This window comes from Vidua macroura, chromosome 2, assembly GCF_024509145.1.
Source record: "Vidua macroura isolate BioBank_ID:100142 chromosome 2, ASM2450914v1, whole genome shotgun sequence".
Classification (NCBI taxonomy): domain Eukaryota; kingdom Metazoa; phylum Chordata; class Aves; order Passeriformes; family Viduidae; genus Vidua; species Vidua macroura.
In genome coordinates, this window is record NC_071572.1 from 32,603,907 (window position 1) to 32,626,123 (window position 22,217).

At 37.2% G+C, this 22,217-nt stretch overlaps 1 protein-coding gene across 1 annotated transcript in view; it reads left to right on the forward strand.

Moving 5' to 3' along the window:
• The window catches only part of GABRG3 (gamma-aminobutyric acid type A receptor subunit gamma3), a 297,044-nt gene that overhangs the window by 245,191 nt on the left and 29,636 nt on the right, over positions 1-22,217 (forward strand). Inside the window, exon 6 of the mRNA XM_053970180.1 lies at positions 3,183-3,320. Within this exon, the coding sequence (XP_053826155.1) occupies positions 3,183-3,320 (138 nt within the window). The remainder of the gene's footprint in view (positions 1-3,182; positions 3,321-22,217) is intronic.

Sequence of the window (22,217 nt, forward strand, 5' to 3'; positions counted from 1 at the left end):
CCAATTATTTCAATAATAAAGGGCAAATACAGGAAAATCCAGAGAATCTCAGAGGTTGTCATGACAATTTGCCTTTCTGTTATAATAATTTCACCTTCAAAAGGGCAAAAAGTGGAAAAGCAAAGTCATTATGTTTGTTTGATGAAAGTAAACACAAGGCATTACATAGATACTTTCTCTTGAGCTCTTAAAGAAATAATCAAATTTGGTTTTGACCTGATTTTGCAAAAACATGTAGTACCATGTTACAAAAAGCCAGATGATCAGGGTGGTCTCTAAAAGTTGCCTATATGGCATATAAAAGTTGTAGCATTGTGTATAAAACAACATTTGGGCCAGAAAGTCGGAGAATTTAATCAAGTAAAATGATGAGAGGGAAAACGATGTTGTTGGCACAGACTTGGTTGAGAAGATCTTGAGTTGCAGGTTACCAGAGTTCAGATGCTGTAACACGGAACACACACTTGGTTGTCTTCTTCCAATGCCATCACCCTTGCCATTCTACTGGCAGCTCCTGGAAAGCCTCCAGGACCTCCTGGAGGCTTGCCCTACTGCAGTGTGAATATTTTTACATAACCTAAAGCAACTTGGAAGGGCAAATACACTTAACAGAAATTTGTTCAGAGTCAAAGACTTGAAGCCAGAAGGCCAAAAATTTAAGGTAATTTATTTGTCATTCTGGGAAAATGAAAGGAAGCTGAACAATAGAGGCTGCATCTTCTTGTGGAAGTACTGAAGCCTCCAGTTCTCCAGATATTTGCAAAAATGAAATATTTAAAGGACTAGAAACAATTAAGCTGTGTACAAGAAATATTGAATATCACCAAAAGAAGAGCCATCATGAACAGTCTATTCTATAAGTTAAATGAATTCTAGGAGTGATATATTGTCCAAAGACATGTGCCACTCCTCCATAAAATTATTATTCTTTTAAATAATTGAAAAGTGAAGTCAGTCACCTGGCACCAGAGCAGAACATAATAGCAGTTATTCAAGAGGTTGAAACAACTCCCACTGAATCTATAGTACTTCTCTCTTTTGATGTGAGCAACCAAATCATTGTAAGAGCAGATCTCAAGAACTGTGGATTAAGGAACTATTGAAATGTCATGATGGTCTCCTGAAGTCAGTTGCTTATGATTTAATGATGATGAATAATGCTGAAAAGAAAGACTTCAAAACTGAATCTGACCTTTCTCAGTCAAAAATACAGGAAAAATCTTGAAGGATGAGAGTCCATGAACTTGATCCTGACTACATGATTTTGTCAGGATAAACAGCTAAGCCTTGGTTAATATGATAGCAAGCCTTCAAGCATACTGATAGTGTAATGGATTTTTTTTTTTTTTTTGGTGGGGTGGTCATGGGATGAAAAGAAAGGAGTAAAAATCAGGAATCATTGAATTCAAGACTAACTGGCACAATTTTTTCAGTGAAATTTAGGGAAAAGATGTAAAAAAATCATTTTGGATCACTTAAAAATAATGTATTAATTTTTTTTTACTTGCAAACAAATATTTTAAACATTTTTACTTACAATGATTATAGTGAAATTTAGTGAAATTTATCTGAGAAAGGGACTCCATCTTATGTTCCCTAATATTCAATTTAACACCACCACCCCCCACCCCAATGCAACTTGAGTCCATTTCCTCATCTTGTTGTTTGCTACTTGGAAGAGGAAGAAATGTGATCAGAGGGTTCAGTCAAATAGGAGCCAGACTCAAGAAGATTTCAGACCATTCAGAGCCATGGCTCGGAGGCTCTACAAAGCTTGACTTTCACTGTATCACTGCATCCTCTGACATAATCTGCCAGCCAAAAAAAATTAACCTTTAGGTCAATCTCACAGACTTGCACAGCAGAATGGGCAGCGAAATCTATTTGGCAGCAAGAGTTCTCACAGAGAACAGTGTTTGTTACTCAGTTGGGTCCTTCACAGGTTATTTCTTTATTTACATGGATGGGAAATATACCAATGTGACATTTTAAATTAACACATAGTGATTTTTTAGTATTTTTTTCAGATAAGAACTAAAGGACTTGTGGGTTCTTTTCTTGCTGTGTTAGTGAGAGGGATAAGTATACTGCTGATACACCTTACAGCAGTACGCTGGCAGGGTGGAACCTAAAACAAGATTAAAAAGACACTCACAGGAGGAAGATATCAAGGAAATAGCGCCCTGATCAGAGAGTTTGTTTTGCAGAGCAAATATAAAAATGTATCAGTTTTCAATGGGGAAAAATAAATTACTGATGTGACAATTATATTAAGCATCTATTGTTGTTGTTAGGCTTTTAATTTGCCTTGTAATCTACAGCTATTATATTAATGAGATGAATAAAAATTGATTGTATTATGCATTAGAGAACAATCTAATTTTAACTAGCATGGGTGGGCTCTTGTTTTCTAGATGGTTTATTATTATGGTTTAGACTGGTTGAAGATTTGTTAGACATCGATTGGAAAATGCCATTCTCTAATAAAGAGGAAATTAAAAATTGGCTTAAGAATTAATATGACCACTGAATGCTAAACTGATAAAGACTTTCAGAAGCTATTTCAGCACTAGAGATCAGGTGATGTCCTATTAACTACCCCAGACTTCAGAAGAAATATGGTAGCGTAATCACTTTAAAATTCCCATGCTAATTAAAATTTTGCTTTCTTTTGCACTGTTGTGTTTCTTTCAGAAGTACAACAGCACACCCCCCACTAGAACTATTGCAGCTTTTAAAACAATGTGTCTTTTTCAATTGTTCATATTTTACACTGAGAGACTCTCCATTTTTTGCATTCTACTGATTTGCTCAGCTTCTTCCGAGCTTATGCAAAGCAGCATACTTCTGTGCCAGGACCCCCAATTAGTACAGTCAACTGCACCTCTGAAGAGATCTGTTTGTGATAGAGCCAATCATATTTTTTCTATTGTTAAAAAACAATGATTGTGAAAAATCACAGGTTTGCCAGTATTATGACTCTATTTTTGTGTACATTATGTGTCTATTTTTCTGTGTCATACAACTCTGGCTGAATGATGCCACTTAACTCACTGACAAAGCATGAGATCAGAAATTTAGGTGTTCCCAAATAGCACTGAAACAGTGAATAGATGATATTTTACAGAACATTTTTATGAAATGCAAAATATTCATATGCATATATATATATTAATTTCTAGATGGCTATCCTAAAGAGGAAATGATTTACAGATGGAGGAAAAATTCAGTGGAGGCTGCTGACCAGAAATCTTGGAGACTCTATCAGTTTGACTTTATGGGTCTCAGAAATACTTCTGAAATTGTGAAAACATCTGCAGGTAAGAATGGTACAAATGGTAGTGCTTTTTCTGAAATTCAAATTATTTAAAAATATTTATCCTTGTTTTGCTTTCATTCAAGTGCAAATTGATTTTAATATGTTCCAGTGTTCATTTTAGAAGCTGTAAAGTTCAGACCTCAAAAATATTGAATTTATCTTGATTTTTTATAATCTCTACTCTTCTAGTGACTTCACAAACTGGAATAAATGTTTGCTTGATATGGCTATTTGTTGTAGACTTGAAGTTACTGTATGATTCTCATTCCTCATTTATTAGGCCACTCTTGTGTTAAATCTGTCTTCACTGTAAATTAAAGTGAAAGATTTTGAGCACAATGGTAGGTTAGTGAAATTAAGACACTTTCTGTACTCAATAATTCAGACAATGGTTTAATATTTTTCTTTATATTTTAAAGACATTCTCTTTCTCAGTTGATAAGTGCCTTTGCTAGTGACCTTACCAATTGATTACAATTAAAATCTAATGATGCCTATTCTATTTCTTCAGAAATCTTGCTGTTTCTTATAATAACACAGTAATATAGAGAAAAAAAAAAGATTTTAAATGGAATATATTATTTGAACTGGATAAATTGTGGTCACACCATGTCTAAACTTTATACATGACTGCAGTAAGCTCCATCATTGCCATGATTTGGTAAGTTTCTCACAGCTGCTGAGGGAATCTGTTAGAAGCAACCTTCTGCTTAACAGAATTTTATGAAAAAAATCTAATTTTTTTTTCCAAAAGGTAAGCAAAGCTAAGCTATTACTTTCAAAACACTGTGAATAATATTAATGATAAAAGAATTATAAATCTGTGAAACAACTGCTGTTTAGCCCTGGCCCAGTCATTAACACCAGCAATGAATTCTTAAAATTGGATAGCAATTTTTGTAATGAAAAGTCACAAAATTTTTAGTGAATATGTTGAGCTGGTGGTTTAGCAGAAAAAAATGTCGCAAAGAGCACACATGTGAAAGTTCTCTTTTGTTAGGGATACAAAGCCTTTTAATTTGCAAGTTACTCAGGAATGCAAATTTCCCATAAATTGACTCAGGTACAAAATACTAAATCATTAAAGTATTTATGTATGTGGTTAACCCTACCTGGCAGCTTAACCACATGCAGCTGCCCATCACTTTCCCTGGCGGGATGGGGGACAGAATTGGAAGAATAAAATCAAAAAAACTCATGGGTTAAGATAAAGATAGTTTAATAGGGAAAGAAAAAGCTGTGCACCCAGGCAAAGTAAAACAAGAAATTAATTCACTGCTTCCCATAGGCAGGCAGGTGTTCAGCCTTCTCCAAGACAACAGGGATGTTGGAACTAGATGATCTTCAAGGTCCCTTCCAACCCAAGCCATTCTACGATTCCATGAAAAAGAATTACCAAGTTAATATTAATATAACACCAGTGTCTTGATAAACAAATCTATTTAACTCTGCCAGGACAAAACCATATTTATAGAGGTCTTACTTAAATAAGTGGATAGATAATGTGGAGCAAAGAGAAACCTATTTCTTATGTTCATTTTAGCATGTGCCCACTTCTTATTAAGACGAGCGAGCTGGCACAATATTTTTGCATAATTGCTCTTGCTGTTCTTGCTGTTTCTGCTCACCTATGTTTGTGAGTGCAAACTCCAACAGCAGTGTTGAACTCAAGGTACTGGAACCACATGATATTTCTATTCTCCTAGAGGCACCACAGTGACAGAAATTTGTTGACAAACTGAAGCTTATTTAAATACTGAAACCCTCCCCCAACCCCAAAAAAAAAAAAAAAAAAAAAAAACAAAAAAAAAAAAACACACCCACCAAAGTAACCCAAGAAACCCTGTCATGGGATTGTGGAAGTGAACTTGGAAGAAATAATGTAAAATGTATGTGCCAGATTGTCACCTGTAGTTATTAGGTTAGAAAAATGAGTTGTGCATTTCACCAGATATCTAAGATAGGTGTCAACAAAAATATGAGAGACATGAAAAATAAACCCCTGAGTTTACACATGGATCTGAGTTTTCAGAAAATAGACTGTATTTTGTTACTCTGTAGCTTAAGGTAATTTCAAAGGCCAGATTTACTGAATGTTAACAGTATTTACCATCAATAGCAAACCAGGGCCAGGACTTAAGAAAAAGCAAATACATTGGAAAACTTTGAGTATGCCCTATGTTGTAGTGTAAGGAGTCCCAAAATAGAGTGAAGGGGGCAGGACACGGTGTAATATGTCTCTGACAAAATTCTCTAAGTACCTGTTCTGTCTAAATATATGTGAACAAATAGAATAAGGGGGCATCTGTACTCTGGGACATGCCTGTTCACTGAAGTAAAGCCCTAGCCAAGAAGTTGGAGAATTAGGGAACGCACAAGCTGCTGTTTCCTACTGTTTGGACAATCTGTGATAAAGGGAGATGACAGCTGCTTCTTACAGGTGTTACATCTCCTTTACAGCCATACCACGGGGGGCTGCAGGTGGTCAAAAATAGATGCCAAGTTCTGATATGGAAAATCTGTGACATTTTTACATTCAAGCTACCTGGAGAGGGAGACTGCCCTGAGGCTGCCCCTAGGACACTATGGGTATAGGACTCACTCTGAATTTATGCTGCTCCTCAGACAGCATTTCCTACCCTATGCCCTGGTCTGTCTGGGGCCCCTCTGTGCCCTGTGGAAGCCCATAATGGCCCCAGCAGCCACCACCCCTTTGCAGGCTCAGGACAGAAAGGAAGAGCAGCATTGTTCAGAGTGCTGCACAGGAGATCATTCCAATTAATAAGGTGGAGTTAAGGGAAGAAGACTGGATACCACCAGCAGCTTTCTTTAAAAAAGGTACTGAACATCATCTCTTCCTCCCAAGGGAAATTATGGAAACTGTTATTACAGAGGGAATTTAAAAGCAGACTAGGCATAGCATGAGAAGATCTACTGCAGAAATCATTTCTGCACTAACAAGAGATGGATTCAAAACCCTAACTTCTTTTTTGCTTACACTTCCTGCTTGTTTATGACACTATTACTTCTCTCTACATTACATGTATATAATGTGAGAGCTGCTGTAGTGCTACCTTCCTATATCCAGCTTGGGGATCTCTTTTTAGCTCCTCTTCAGTCATGTTCTGGGTATAATGAAGAGAGGTCACACTGACCACACAGCAACTTGCTGCTGTTCTTCATTTGCATTAAGTCCTTTCTTGGTAGTCATTTTCACAACAGAATTACTAGATTTAAGACTTGGAAGTGTTCTGCTTTTTGGTTTTTTTCAGTCTTTCCAAACCTTTTTCAGACATTTAAATAACCTTTATGTTAATCTATAACAATTTCAAAGGTACATGCTTAAGAAGCCGGCTGTCACAGAGTGCACTTCAGAAATCTAAGCAATATGAAAAATGTCACCTTTTGCACTGAACCAGCAGTGGCTTAAATTATTAACACAGTGTTGTACTTTGCTGTGTTTTTTACAATAATCTGGCAGCCAAAAAAAGTCTTCATTGCCCGCTAGAAGTGTATATATTTCTTCTGAGGGTTTTTTTTGTTTTGTTTTTGTTTTTGTTTTTGCTTTTGGTTTTTTTTGTTTGGTTTTTTTTTTTTTTTTTTTTGGTTTTTTTTTTTTTTTTTTAATTTCATGCTAAGATATAAGCACACCAAAAATTAATTATCTACTGCAAATTATGATTGCATGCACTAAACAACAGAAATCACTCTGCTGGTGGTATGGTCATGGACATTTATCTGGAACCCTAAGTTCTCACTGTCAGGTGATATTAACTTAATTCACAAACACTGAAAAATTCCCCTGTTGCCATCTGGCAAGGTACTCAGATACTGTAACAAGAGCACTTGCTACAATGTCAAATAAGGCTGACAAAGATAATTAAACGGTAGGGAGTTCTAAGCCACCTGTGAGAAGAAAGGAAAAACTGCATGGATAGAAAAAATGTGCAGATTTTAAAACTGCAAGTCAGACAATGGAAAGGTGACCAGAACAACAGGAGAGAGAAGAATGTCATCTTTAAAAGCACTCTGTGTGTGTTTGCAGTAACCTTCAGGTTTCTGAGTTCTAGACATTCCAAATACACTTGGGGGTGGGGTGGGGGGCGGGGGGGGAGGCGGGGTGGGACATAGGAGGGTAGCAAAAACAAAGACCAAGAGAAACCCACAACAGAATTATGGAGGACTCCACAATTAAAGCTCATGGAGTGAGTTGTAGTGTTGCTTGCACTTTTCTTTCTCCCTCAGAAAGTCTATTAATTCTTTTAAAAGAATCACTGTTATCTATCACTGTTAGATAAATACAAAGAACTTTTAGCTCTTGAATCTTATTTTCATTTACTTAAAAACTTCTTTGCATCATACAAGTATTGTTTGTGTTCTTTCTCAGATGCCTTTAGCATGAAAGATTTTTGCAGTTCAAAGGGCCTTTGCATAAATAAGTTCAAAATAATTAATCAGAAATAGAAAATATCAATAAAAGCACCCTATTTAAAAATATATAGCTGATTATTACAAATTATATATATAGAACCAGACAGAAAGCTCAATTTCATAGATTCTGAATTATCCCAAGCGTCAATACTCAAAGTCAATAAATAGCCATAACAACTGCCATAAGAAGGAGCACCTTTGTTCACATACCATGGATAGGTGATGATTAGTGGAGTCTGCCTGTCATATAACTTCTAAATCATGCTTTGTGTTTCAAAATTGCTGTTTCATAAAGTACTTCAGCTTAAATTATGCTCTCAGCCCTGTATCACCGGGCTGTAAATCAAGGTTGGTATCTGTTGTCACAGATTCAGATAAAGCTCTTCTGGGCCATACTAGTAGCAACACAGACTAAAGTACATATTTTCTTGCAGAATACTCAGTAAATGATAAGTACAAGTCTACTACAGAACAAAATAAAGCAAACTTTTCTTTCCAGAAAATGCAAATATCTACATACATTTACACATAACTACATACATGTATACATATATACATGTATGGCTACTGTCAGAGGAGGGAAGGAATACACATGATTTTATAGGAATGCTAAATTTCACTAGGAGAGCCCCCATCAAGTCAAATGTGTTCTTGCAGCACAGAAAACAGATGGGCTCCATCAAAAGCAGCATGACCAGCATGTGGAATGAAGTGCCCCTCTCTTCCACTCTAGTGAGACCCTACATGGAATATTGGGTTCAGCACTGGGGCCCTCAGCATAATAAGGACATGGACCTGTTGGAATGAGTCCAGAGGAGGGTCTTAAAGATGATCAGAGGGCTGGAGCTTTTCTCCTGTAAAGACAGGCTGAGAGGGTTCAGCCTGGAGAAGAGAGGGCTCCAGGGAGCAGCTATGCAGTGCCTAAAGGGAAAGGTGGAGAGGAACTTCTTACAAAGGCCTGAAGTGCTGTCATTTCAAGGCCTTTGTAGCAACAACAAGGGGAGATGGCTTCAAACTGAAATACAGTAAGTTTAGATTAGATATTAGGAAGAAATTCTTTACTGGACAGACAGTGGAACAGGTTTCCCAGAGAAGCTGTGTATGTCCCTCCCCTGGAAGTGTTCAGTGTCAGACTGAATGGGGCTTTGAACAATCTAGTCCAGTGGAAGGTGTCTATGCCCATGGTACAAGACATGACACTAGATGATCTTTAAGGTCCCTTGCACCCCAAACTATTCTTTGATTCTGATTCTGTGGGTGAACCTGAGACTGACATTAGTTGATGCTCCTTGGCTTTGTCAAAAGTCAGCACAATCTCAGAGATTCATCCAGAGGAAATGGTGCTTACAACTTTCTCTTCTATTAGGTGTGCAAAGAACAGCTGACTTGAGAAAGCATTTCAAAACAGTCACCTTTGCTTACTGTTTACTGTCACATGCTCCCAGATCACTTAGCTGTAGGCACAGAGAGCCCACAAGAGGTGCCCACACAAGGTGAGCCAGATTGACCAGTGCCAGTCCAGGGCTAGGCAGCACCCCATAGGTCCGTGTTGATAGGGCAGGACCACCACCCATCCCAACCATCAGACCCACAAGGAAAGGCCAGTGCCAGCAGCAGGCAGCTGAACCCCTTAGCTGGAGGAAGAGGTTGCAAGAGGGGTGGCAAAGAAGTATGGTCAGAGACTTATCAAAGCAAGTGGAGCCTGTTGGTGGCCTTATGGTCTTGACAATGATTGGAAAAAATGTACAAAATGCCACAGTGACTTAATGCGATTGCGTCCATGCATACTTCTTTTTTTATGATCTGATTCAGTCACATCCTCATGTGCTAACTCACCTCAAGATATTTATTTAATGAATATCTATAAAACTTATGGGTTTTAGAGTCATCTACATTTTTAATGTGCCACTGAGTCCTGATGACACAACAGAGAGCTCTTGTCATCTCTGTTCTCCCCAAGACAAATGTGAATTTGAGGATTTTTTTTTTCCTCGAATGCTAAATTCATTGGGATCAAGAAAACACTACACTTCCTATATTTCACAGACTGTCTTTAACCAGATGGCATCCTGAAGCAGACAGGTGGAGACTTGGAAAAATACAATGCACCATTTTAAAATAGTGTCTGTTTTCACTTATGTGGTATTGTGGGATCTTTGTGTCTTTCACCATGGGTATCGCATTGTCCTGGTTCCAGACAGGACAGGGTTAATTTTTTTTGCAGTGGCCAGGAGGGGCATGGCCAGGATGTGGATGTTACTCTATACCACTTTCATTGGGAGTGGAGGGAAAGGGACTCCAAAAACAGTGTAAAATCCGGAATGGCCATACAGTTTAAGATAACTTTGTGTGTGACACCAAACATACACCTGGATTTGAGCTGACTCTCATTCTTTGGCTGCTTTCAGAGGAACAGAATAATACTGTAAGTTTTTTGCCTCAGCAGAAATCCTGGAATGAGGGAATATTGCAGGACTTACTTTCTGACAGTAAATACCAACAGAAAATTAACCTGGTTATAAGAGGATTTAGCAATAATCTTTTTGTCGGCAGAGTTTTTATCTCTGATACAGTATTTGGAATAAACCAAATCTCTTTTTAGCAGAGAAATCAACAGTATTGATTTTAAAAATGTTCATTCACATGTCAAACAGCAATTGATCAGCATGAATATTTTGAAGATTTTGAAATTTTTCGAAGAGAAGTTTCAATTTTTAATTTTAACAGTAATTCATATAATAGTCTGATAACTTTGCCATTAGCTACTCAGATTAGAAATGTAATAAATAAATATACCATTACTAATAATACTTCTAGTCTATTAATGCATTTTCCTATATTGCTTGCAAGTTTGACAAACATTCATGGGAATAAAAACATTTATTTGCCCTGAAAATCCAGTACTTACCCATCTTGTTACAAAATTCTCTCATAAAACTCATAGTAAGACATCTTCTGAAGAGGGTGATTTATAACTGCAGCAATAACCTACTGAAGTTAATGGAACTTTTCCCTGGTGCTGGCCAGGGATCAGATCCTGAAATGTAGATGCCTGAAACTGTATACTTAATGTGAGTAATTCTTTAGTCACTAGAAACTAGAGAAAGCTCAGCATAATGATATGAGTGGGGTAAGTATAACATGCTCTAAAAATACCTTCCCTCTTCACAAATAGTGCAGAAGATAACAAGAATAAGAGGAGCAGAGACAATATTACTCCTCTCCATACTTTTCAGTAGAACTTCATATATAACTGGTTTCATTCTTATGCTTTGCCTTGCAGAGACAAATGCAATGTCCTTTGTATAGGTTCTTACTGCAGCAAATGGTGAGAGATAAGAAGTAATTTTACTTAGTAGTAAAGGCAAAAGTAGAACAAAAAATAGACAATAGAAGACTTGGGGGCAAGTCTTCACCTGAATTTTTTCTGAAGGGAAAATTTCAGTAGGAAGCAATTTTTCCCTAAAAAGACATCCAGTTGTCCTTGTTAAAGGACCTCAAATTGTCCTTTTTAAAAGACTTCATTACCATACAGAAAAAACACACAGTCTTTTTTCCATTATGTTTTCCTGCAGCTGATGTTTTTATCTGATAGCTCCATATTTTGGAATGTTTTGTATGTGTCTGACTTTAAGCTTTAAGGTTCCTTAATTAGTGTCCCCATTCACTCATTGAGTGACAATGCTATATTTGTTGCTCTTCTCTGTACCTAGAGTCCTGATCTCCTGCTTCCTTCTGCTGGAGCTACATAAATTTCCATTCTAGGATAGCTCACCAGGACAGGTAGACAACAAGGTTGACTCTGTTCTCCAGTAACAATAAGCCAGATCTTGGGATTTTAGCCTGAGCTCCCCTCTGAGCTTGAAAGATGTTTGGATATTTAATAGCAGTATGAAGCACTAAGGAAACCCGTAACAGAATTTAGCACAAAGGCTTCAAATTCACTCACTTGAGACATAGGGACTTGGGTCTCACATGTCCTGGTGCTTTTACCAGAGATCACAAGGTAAAAAACAAAAGACTGGAATTGCTTCCATGTTTTGCTAGGAAAAAGATTTTGGTTCCTTACTTCTGAAGAACAGAGTTGTGAATTCTACATAGCAACAGAGGCCTTCCTGATAGCAGTCACTTCTCATCTGCATTTTTCCTGTCCATCCTAGATGGCACTGAGGTAAGCTGATAGCTTTTAGGAATTCATTCTGAGATTTCCAGCTCCCTCACTTGCTCCTCTCTACAGTCATGGCAAGGTTTGATTTGTGAGGATAATTGTGTGGCCAGACATTGCCAAATAAGAAGCCACACTGCCATTTGTAAGATACCCAGACCTTTACAAGTACAACCCTTGATCTGCTGAACTATGTTTATAAAGGCAGTAAGGCTGTAAGGGTGGCTAAAGCAGTAGGGAGAGAGGGAAGTATTTCCAGGGAAAAATGTACCATGACTGCAGTCAGAATGGCTTTACAAGTGTCTCTAATATAAAATGTCTCGAAATACAAAACAGAATTGGATCCACAGGTTAACTTCTAATTAGGTGCACAGTGTAGACAGAATATTTTGACTCAAATTGTGAAACATATCTTGACCTGCAATGCAGATTGATGATACAATTTCTGTTATTAATATCACTGTGATGGGCTGGAAATATTACATAAGACCTGTGAGTCTGTTTGCATTTATTCAGCTGAGAGCAGCCATCTGTACTTGCTGTTCCAGCACCTCTGGCTTTGATTCCTACTTCTCTGTCATCACACTGCTGTATTGGTGATTTATGGTTGGCTAAATCAAAAGCTTTATATTAATGCAGACTGTGAAGGTTTGGCCTTTGGTCAGGGTTGCACAGTCACTAAAGTGTTATCTAAAAGTCTTTCAGAAGCAGAAATTGTACTTAATTTATAACTCACAGTATTGCAGATGATATTTTATATTTTATTCACTTCTGAATCTACAATCTTAATGAAAATTTTAAGATACAGAGAATATAGAAGAGCTGCATAAAGGTGATAAGTGTCTTTTTAGATTTTAATTTCCCATAAACTAAAAAAAATTGCAACACAGACTGGTTACGTGCTAGCAATATCTCTCTAAATTTAGCCTTTACTCCACATCAGGGTCATGTTTCCAGATCTCTTTCATGGGCTTGTGGAAGCTCTTTCCCCTAGATCACTTTTCTGCAGCTAATATTCACAACATTCAGGTCTTGTTCATAATAACAGCTCCATTTCAGTCAACACTTTCTGCTTCAAAGTTACACTGGCAAGAGCCAAAATCTCTTCTCTGATTAGTTGCCTGATGCTGGATTTACCCACTGTTACTGAAGGAAATATTCATCTTACCTTTATCTGCCAGAAAGTCTGGCACATATGAGCTATGCTGTCAGATAGCTAAGGAAATGGCACAGTACAAGAATAAGCCTCCAGAAAGTTTCCAAACCTTCCAGCAAATACAGCTAAAGTGGTGATATGAGGCAAGCTGAGAGCATTCCGGAAATGTCAGTAAGCCTGCCATGACAAGGGCTGCCACAGCATCCCATAGAAAACCAGAGATGAAACCTTGGCACTTGCATGGAACCATTGGCAGTGACAAAATCCTCACCTGGCAGCAGTCATGATGCATTGCAGTGTTTACAAAATAATTTGGACAGGAGACACCAAAATTTGCTTATTCATCAGTCATCAGGAAAAGTTAATATTGGTCAGCTTAAGACAAACTGGAGGTGTGGACCAGAGGTCCATTGCAGGGAAGTATATAATCCCAAGAGTACAGGAAGGTGGCATTAGGACAAGGATTTCATAATACTGAAGTGATTTGTACTAAGATCTGCCAATGTCCTTGTGCTTCTGGAAAGATAAATGCTCTTGGATACGCTGCCTTCTTGAATGAGTCTTGTAAGTGAATCTGTTAGTGTTTTAGACATTGTTCTATAAAACAGGGATGAACTATAATAGTAGGCAATATCCTTATAGAAGATAATTCTGCATGATAATGGGGTATTTCCTTGCCAAGTTTTCTTTCAAAACCTTTTGGTCTTTCTCAGAAATTACAATCTTGTCTTTATCCTCAGCAAAGAGGAAAATTAAAATTTTTCATGCTGACATGACCCCTAAAGACTGATGCTTGAAAGCCTACATTCAGCTATTCTGACCATCTCTACATTGCTCCCCAATGCAAAACATTTAGAACACATTCTTTTTCTTTACCAGAAACAATCCACAGCTACTCCTCTTCTAGTTCTTTTAAGTGTCTGCAACTGCAGTAGGTTCACTTTAGGTTGTACAAATCTTCCAAGTCTGCCTTGGACCTGGGGACACCCTGCTCCAACTTCCCCTCCCCACCCTCAGACAAAACAGGGCATGGTGTTTTATCAAAGGAGGACAGTTTATTTTTAGATAAGTATAATATACAAATTTTCATCTGAGAAGTACAAAACCACCACCCACATTCTAATTCAAGCCAGTATCACAGTTAATTGTAAACCTCTTATAGGTAGGAGTAGTTAGAGTGAAAAAAAAAATCTGAAGCTCTTTCTGCTCTTCATATCCATAGTTTCAGGCATGTCCTTTGCATGTTATAAACAGAGTGCCAAATTATTCCTTCAGTAATATTGATTCAAAACAAAAATTGTCTTAGGGTAATGAAGTACAAGTATCATAGAATTGCAAAGCAGTCTGAAGAGAAAAAAGAATATGCACATAATTCATTGTTCACTGCATGCAGGTTGCTATGAAACACAAAGATTTAAAAGGTTAAAGAATTTAAATTCTCATTCCTACTGTAGTTGGACAATTGAAAAAATAATGCAAATCTTTAAGCAAAGATGAAGCAAAGCATGCAAATCATTGTTTTAGCACGTGTCTTGGTCTACTTTGATTTGGATTTTTCTCTGTCTAGTTAATTTTTTAATAAGGATACATTCCAGGAAAAAAAACCCTAACTGTAAAATATATGTATATTAATATAAAACATTGATTAAAACATCTATTTTAGGAATACCAATTTACACACTCCCATTCCAAACCCTCTATTTCATCCTTATTCTTCTGTTCTTCCACTGAGAGGGAACGTGTCTGTTTGCTTTTCTAAAGGCTTCATTCAAAAGGAAGAAAATGTGGCAAATATTGTCTGTGTTAACACAATAGATAAAGAGAGAACCACATTCAAATGTGAAAAAATCTTGTTGCAGCTTTCTCTTATTTAAATAGAGGCAGTTATTTCTAAGGACATCTCTTGAGCATCATGTCTGAAAAAGAACAAGTCCTTGAATAGATTTCCACAGTGCCTTCAAGGATCCTCTCAGCAAACTCTGAATTTTAGGACACCACTGGCTAACACTCATGGAATTAATTAATGTTTTCTAGAATTCAAGCTGTCTCCAGAATGTGCCTGCTCATTGGACAGGCATCATCAAAAAATTTGAAGGAACAAACTTGAACTGTCTTTACTGCTTGAAGTCACCAGAAACATTGAGGCAGGGGAACTGTGTCATGTGGTGAGATCATTCCCTTTGCAATGAAGTGCATCCGTGAAGAGCACTGTCAATATTGGGCTGATGAAAGCTCCCTCCATCACCCTCAGGCAGCACTAGTGAGGGGGCAGGGCTGAGCTTTAGTATCCTCTAACATCAAATAAAGCAGCTAGAAAGTGTTTTGGTCTTGACATTCTACACTGTCACTTACAGGTGTTGAAATTTTAGGTTTAGCCATGTCATATGAAATAACAAAAGCCCTTTTAACTCAGCCGTAGTGTCAGAATTCATTTCAGGTCAAAGTCCATTGCAAATGGTGCTTAATCCCATTCTCTAACATCATGTGTTTAAAAATCAGATCCATGGTGAGGTCTGCAGAGGACAGTATTGCAGGATGCCAATAAATACCCTATCATCTAGGAAGAGATGATCCTTAAAACACAATACAAAGTTTTCCCATTGTCGCAATCTTAAAATAAAACTTCACTTTAATTGGATTCATTTTTTTTTTTCTAACATCTGACATTTTTATAGCAAATAAATCTTCTTAGGACAGGGGAACTCCAGAGAAGTCTAAGAATTATAGCAAACAATACATTTGTTATTGCTTCTGGTTTTGGTAACTTCCAACTGCCTCTGATATTGAAGTGTCAATGTGCCCTTTTTTTTACCCTATACTCAAAATCATTTATAAAATATGAGCACTGCTGACATCTAATCTCAGTTGTTTGGAGGAAAAAAATTTACTCTTGTAGCTTTATCTGAGAGTGAACCAGTGATAGAATCCTGAAACACTTTCAATCCCACTTATGTCATATTAGGTATTGCATTATAAAGTAACTTGTGAACTTTTTTTTGCAGTCCCTATATTTATACATAAATGCCCATTTTTCTCCACTTCTTCCCAAACTTTTCAACAAATTGACATGAAAAAAGTCTGATTTCAAGTGTTGCATATTATGGAAGTAATAGTATTTTGAAGAATGCTGTAAACATAACTTTGAACCCTTAAGGATGAATTGCTGAAAACAAATAGAATTTTGAAGACTGTAGCCCACAGTTTTCTTGAGATAATCTCTCTTTGACGGCAAGATTCTTGCACAGGCCTATAATTAGTATTTGGAAGTGTTTTCTTAGTAGTCATGCTGGTTCAGAAAAAAAAATACAGAGAAAATTTATTTATTGTCTGCTTATTGTAAGTGCCAAGCTGATCTCATAGAGTAGATGTGAGATGCTATTATGATTTTCAGCTTTTCTGCAGAAAGCTTCTGTGAAAGGCAGTGAAAATGAAATAACTTTAGCATTATGTATTTCAAAAAACACCATCTTCTATTATCTTATTTGAATTTCTGTATGTAAAGAAGAACATAAGTAATTCCAAAGTTGAATTGAGTAAAATAATGAAAATAATACAGTTGAAGGATTTTTTTTTCATTGAATTCATGCTTTTGATTCATAAACCTTTCAGTACATTAAAATCTATGTTTGTCATTTTTGTTACTTTGGTTTTGCTTTGTTCTGAAATACATTTTTTATTCTCTTATTTAGGAAAGCTGACAGCCAGTAAAGGCATAGATAGTGCCATTGTGGTTGATACATCACAAAAGATTAACAAATTATTTATTGAAAGTATTCAACCAAATAAATAACAGCAAATTCATTGGACAATACTCAAGGACATTCTTAGAATGTTGTATTAATCAAATAGGGGATTAAGTGTTTTTTCGTCCATCACATTTCTTAATTACAATTTAAAACTTTTAATCATGGGATGGGATTCAATATAAAATATAGTTTATGCTTGCTGGTGTTGTATCAAAACCACCTAAGACACACTGTGAATAGAAGCAATCACTTATAATCTCACTATACTGGTTTAGGTGTCAAAAATCAAAAATCTCTGCTTTGACCAGTTTCATGCCAATTTGATTCAAACATGTCAAATTCAGTTTGCCTTTCCTCACCTAGCTGTCAGGCCTCTTTGCTTGTTTCTACTTTTCCTTCCCACTTCTTTGTCCCAAAGACCATTTTCTCTTAGCACTACTGTCCTTCTTCCCATGCCAGCTTGCTTTTAGTATCCTTTGAACACATGCTTGAATAAGACCTTCCTTGACCTTTTGCCACAGCCCTCCTGCCTTGTTCTTGGCTATTGTGCTTTCTGTTTAGCACAGACATTGCCATTCTTTCCCTACCCAGAGACACAACACTATCACCTGATAAGGGTCATGCTGCATTAGAGCCATGCACATTCTCCTCACTCAAATCTCTCCTGCCACCTTTCAAAAGGAAACAAGCAGTGGGTTTGGCAGAGCTCTGGAGTATTCTATATCCCTCACTGTCAACACATCATTATGACTGTATTTCAACTTTTCTATACAGTCACACATTTAGATCCAGGCAGCTGCAGCAATGCAGAACCAGGGCTCTGAGAAAGGTCTCAAAAAAAGGTCATTAGTAAACTATTGTTGAACAATTGTCAACATTAGTGTTTGGAATGAGGCGTTATATAAGCATGCAAAGATAGTTCTGCAATGCAACAGAAATAAATCAATAAAGATCTAAGATTTCTGTTTATAGAAATCTAGTTCTACTATTCTAAGGAGCAAAATGGAATCAAAGATAATAACAGATATTTGTGAAAGCAAGGACAATGGGAGATGTTGGGTAAGTTCCCAGGAATCAAGTCAAAAATTAATGTTAGTTCAATCAAAAATTAACTTACGTTCAGCATCTCAGGATTAACAGGTTCAACAGACTGCCCTCCCCTTTATGTCCATCATCCACATGAAAATACTAGCCAAGAACCACAGGAATAATAGATGTCACTTTTAAAATCATATAGGTGGCTGTCTCTCCAGACATAGTCTGCTCCCACTCTGCAGTCAGCAGAGCTATGGTAGTCCAGCTTCAAACTCACATGGTAATAGATTTCCCTTGTCTATCTGCCACAAGTAAAAGGTTAAGATCAACATGGATCTTTGCAAATGTTACATTTTCCTGCCTGAATTTCCTCTTGCTCTGGCGGTTTTCTTCCCTTGTATTGCAGCAAGGCATTTCACTTCCTTTCATTCTAGACTGACTCCCAGCTCCACAGAATTCCCTGCCCTGTGCAACATCCATGGTGCATTGGACCATCATGCTTTCTTGGGTCATACATGGGCCACAAAGAAACTCGAAGCACTTTTATCAACACTTCAACTGCAAGCATAAATGATATTGCTTGTGGTTGCATGACGTGTACATGCAGTGCAGGAAATAAAGGCTGTCACTCTGGCAGTGGCAGCTTCACCTAGTAGTGACTCTGCAGTCTATCAGACTGTTTCTGTTTTGAAGTCACAGTCTCTCTTTTGCTTTTCTCCCTCTACCTTGGGTTGATTCTACAGTGCAGAAAGCTGTTAATGTAATGATTTATCAAACCACGGGACACAGGATGTCTTGGGCCCATTTTAGATTCACAGAGATTTTTTATGCTCAGAAAAACAGCTCAGTGGCTTTTGCACTGGAGGAAATGCAAAATTACAGGATTGTATTAACTCTAAAGAATCTATGGGCATGGACAAAGAAATTCAATAAGCCTGATTCCTCTACCTTAGAGACAGTTTCTGCTTTAAAAGGAAAAGGGAGAAAAAAGCAGAACAAAGTAAATTTTGCACAGGGTGCTTCAATGTTCAACAAAGTGAGAAGCAGAGGTGAAATGACTTGCCCATACATGCAAGTATTCAACAAAGCTGGAAACTGGCTCTAGCTTTAGTGATGATTTTTTTGTATCAGGTTTCTCCTGAAAGCAATCAGAAGACATTGTAGTGGGCAGTTAAGGTTAAGGGTGTTATTATGCATCATGAAAGGCTTTCTCTTTGACTTATTTACCTTACTGGGGCTACAATCACGGGTTTACTGCCAGATCAGAACTGACTCAAATTACCCACAGTTTGACAATAGGTAAAAGTAGCAATATTTCAACTTGATTTGCTTTCCTCAGGGTCATTTATTTTTCCCCTTGCCTACCCTGTTCCCCACCACTTCATATTATGAGACCTCCAGTTAAATAACACTGGGTATTTAAATCATATTCTGTCAAAAGGGCAAAAAAATACCCAAGCAAACAAAACTAGAACTTTTAAAGTTTTTATGGTCTCTTTATTTTTGGCTGGCTTGGTTTTTTTTTTTTTGGTTTTAGCTTTTTTTTTCCTTCTGACACTACTAACTTTTCATGGTGTCAATTCAGTTTAGCAAACTACTTAGGAAGTAGATTGTCTTCTATGTTCACGATACTCATAGGGACCTCCTTAGAATGTGATCTAAAAGTTAGGTCTATGTTATGGTGGACCACCAGAATCAGGAAAATAAATAGATTAGATGTTTTGACTTCCCTTGAATTTAGTGTGGTAACTTCCATCGATTTAAGTGGGATGTAAAAATAACAGCCACTGAGTATGTAATATTTAAAATTATTTTACCAAAGTTTACATGGCTTAATAAAAAGGCAAGAGAACATTCTAGTTACATAGGATTTAAGAGTACTGATTTCCTACTACAGGTGTAGTAGGAAATTTATGCAATTTTTTACTGCAAAAAGGGAACATGAAATTATCTGCACAACTGGAGACTGAAGGAAGAAAAGGGAGAGGAAAGGTTAGTTGTTCAGTTGAAATATAAAAGCTTTGAGATTTGCATTTAGTTGTAAATAAATATGCCTAAAGAGGGGAGAAAAAGCCAGAAAAACCTCTTTATCATACTGTCTGTGTAATTAAGCATGAACTGTTTTTCTTTATGATAAAACACAGTTTTCTCCCTCTGCAATTCCATGTAAATTATGTAAATTCAGCCTCAATCATTAGTATTACAGGATCTCTGACAATTTCCAGCATTAATAATAAAAAATGGCAGCTTTATTAATCAAACATGTCCAGCCACCCAAACATCATTAATACTTGATATAATCTCATAGTGCAAATGCTTAAGCACCTGGAAATATTTCCATGAAATATTGACTTAATGGTAAGTGTCAAGAAGATACATAGTCCTCTATTCTCTTTTCTTTAACTATATAATCCAACAATATAAATCATAAACAGGCCTGCCCAACATTTGTAAAACTACAGTCCAGTCTCCTGCCCATCCATTTAAGTAGCTAAATTCTAAGCAGTTTTTGTCAGTTAAGAACTCTGTTTAATGCTCCATTGCTTCTTTTCTGAGGCCAGGACCAATGGAAGAAATTATGTTTACAAAAGATTTTAGTCAATAAGTAAACCAAGAAAGATTTGAAATAATGCTGAATTGTGGAAATAGCTTTACATTGAAATATATGATTTTGAGGAAGAGGGCTAGTTAAGTTTAAAGTGTTCACGTTCCAGCTGTGTGAGGCCACCATGTGAGTCAAGGCATGCAAGAAAGAGCTTGCTCCTCAGGGTTAATAAGTCCGGACCAACAGCTTGCCAGGCAAAATACCTTGTCTTATTCCATGTTTGAAGAGTTTGTGGGCCTAGTCCAGGCTCCCTCTGGTCCGGAGATCATGCTGAAGGAGAAATGTAAAAGTGTCCTGTAAGTCCAGAAGGAAAGAAATCCTCTCTTCCAGATCATGTTCTTCTCCAGACTGAATTAACCTAAAAGCATGCCTCATTTGGTGATTTTGCCTCATTATTGTTCATGGTTCATTAATAAAATCACTAAACAATCTTAAAAATCTCCAAGAGAAGACAGAGCTTGGAAGTGATGAGAAACTGAAGCTCAGGTCAGGGGCCTGGGACTGGTTGGACAAGAACACTAATACCCAGGGAGAAGCAAACAGGTCATGAAAGGAGAAAAATGAAAAAGAGAGGAGTTTGTGGAAGTCTGGGTAGGAAAACTTCTGTCATAGGAAATTAAGCTATGCACTGTAGGAAAGACTGGGACACAGGTAAAAAGGGAAACAACAGGAATGAGTGTTTGGGAATAGGATGAGAAGCTGGTGGACTAGTGCTGGAGCCATTTGCACAAACAGCTAGAAAGCTGGAGCTGTGAACAAGGAAAGGTTCTGGAGAGAGGCAGAATATATTAAGTTTGGTGGAAAGATTACATTGCTCTTCAGAGCCTGGAAGGGAGTCCAAGGCTCTCAGACCCTACCAATCCTCCACTGTCAACAATGCATTTATGAATATGTTGCAAAATATCTGGTTTTTTCAGTTTCTGGAATTAGGTGCTAAATTATCTTAATAACAGTCACTGAGCTCAGGTATCAGTAGGGCTGCAGGATGATCTGCAAATGATTTCCAAATAAAGTAAGGGGAGAAAATATTCAGGGAAACCTTTTTTTCAGTCAGGAAGTGGAGAGATTCAATAGAGGCTATTGAATCTAGCAAAACATTGGATGAAAATCAAGAAATGAAATGAACAAACAACCTCCTAAATGCAACAACCACAAAGATTTGACCATTCAGTTTTTTGCCATTCACTGATATCTGGAAGGAACTGCTGAAAATGTAATGTACCCTGCTGGCAGAGCATCAAGCTTTGTGTGACTTGCTAGGTTCCTGCAGGGAAAATCACAGCAATCTGCATTAAAAACATACTGCTCTGCACTGAAACACCCTTGCAGAACACAGGGAACAAAAAAATAATATTTCTTAACATTGTCGTCTGCTGGTTTTAACATGAACCCGTGTAAAGAATTACCCTTTCCAATCAGAGACAGAACTTGATAAGGGAATGATAGTTTTCTTCAAGAAAAGATTTCCAAAGGAAAAGACGTACAGCTGACAACTGAAAAGACACCTTGTCAGATTTAGTTTTAGATTTAGATTTATAGCTGGTTTTGCTCAAAGTTACCTAAGTCTTTCGCTACATAAGAAATGTTGCAGACAGATTAGCAGGTGTGCAAATTAGAAGCTCCAGATCCAGGACTGCCTTCATGTCTGTAGTAAGGAATAATCCCAGGTCTTCTGGCCTCCAACTCACCATTTTTGCTTCCTAAAAATCTGGATTATTATGGGGTTATGTAGAAATCCATTCAAGGATGGAATAGACATA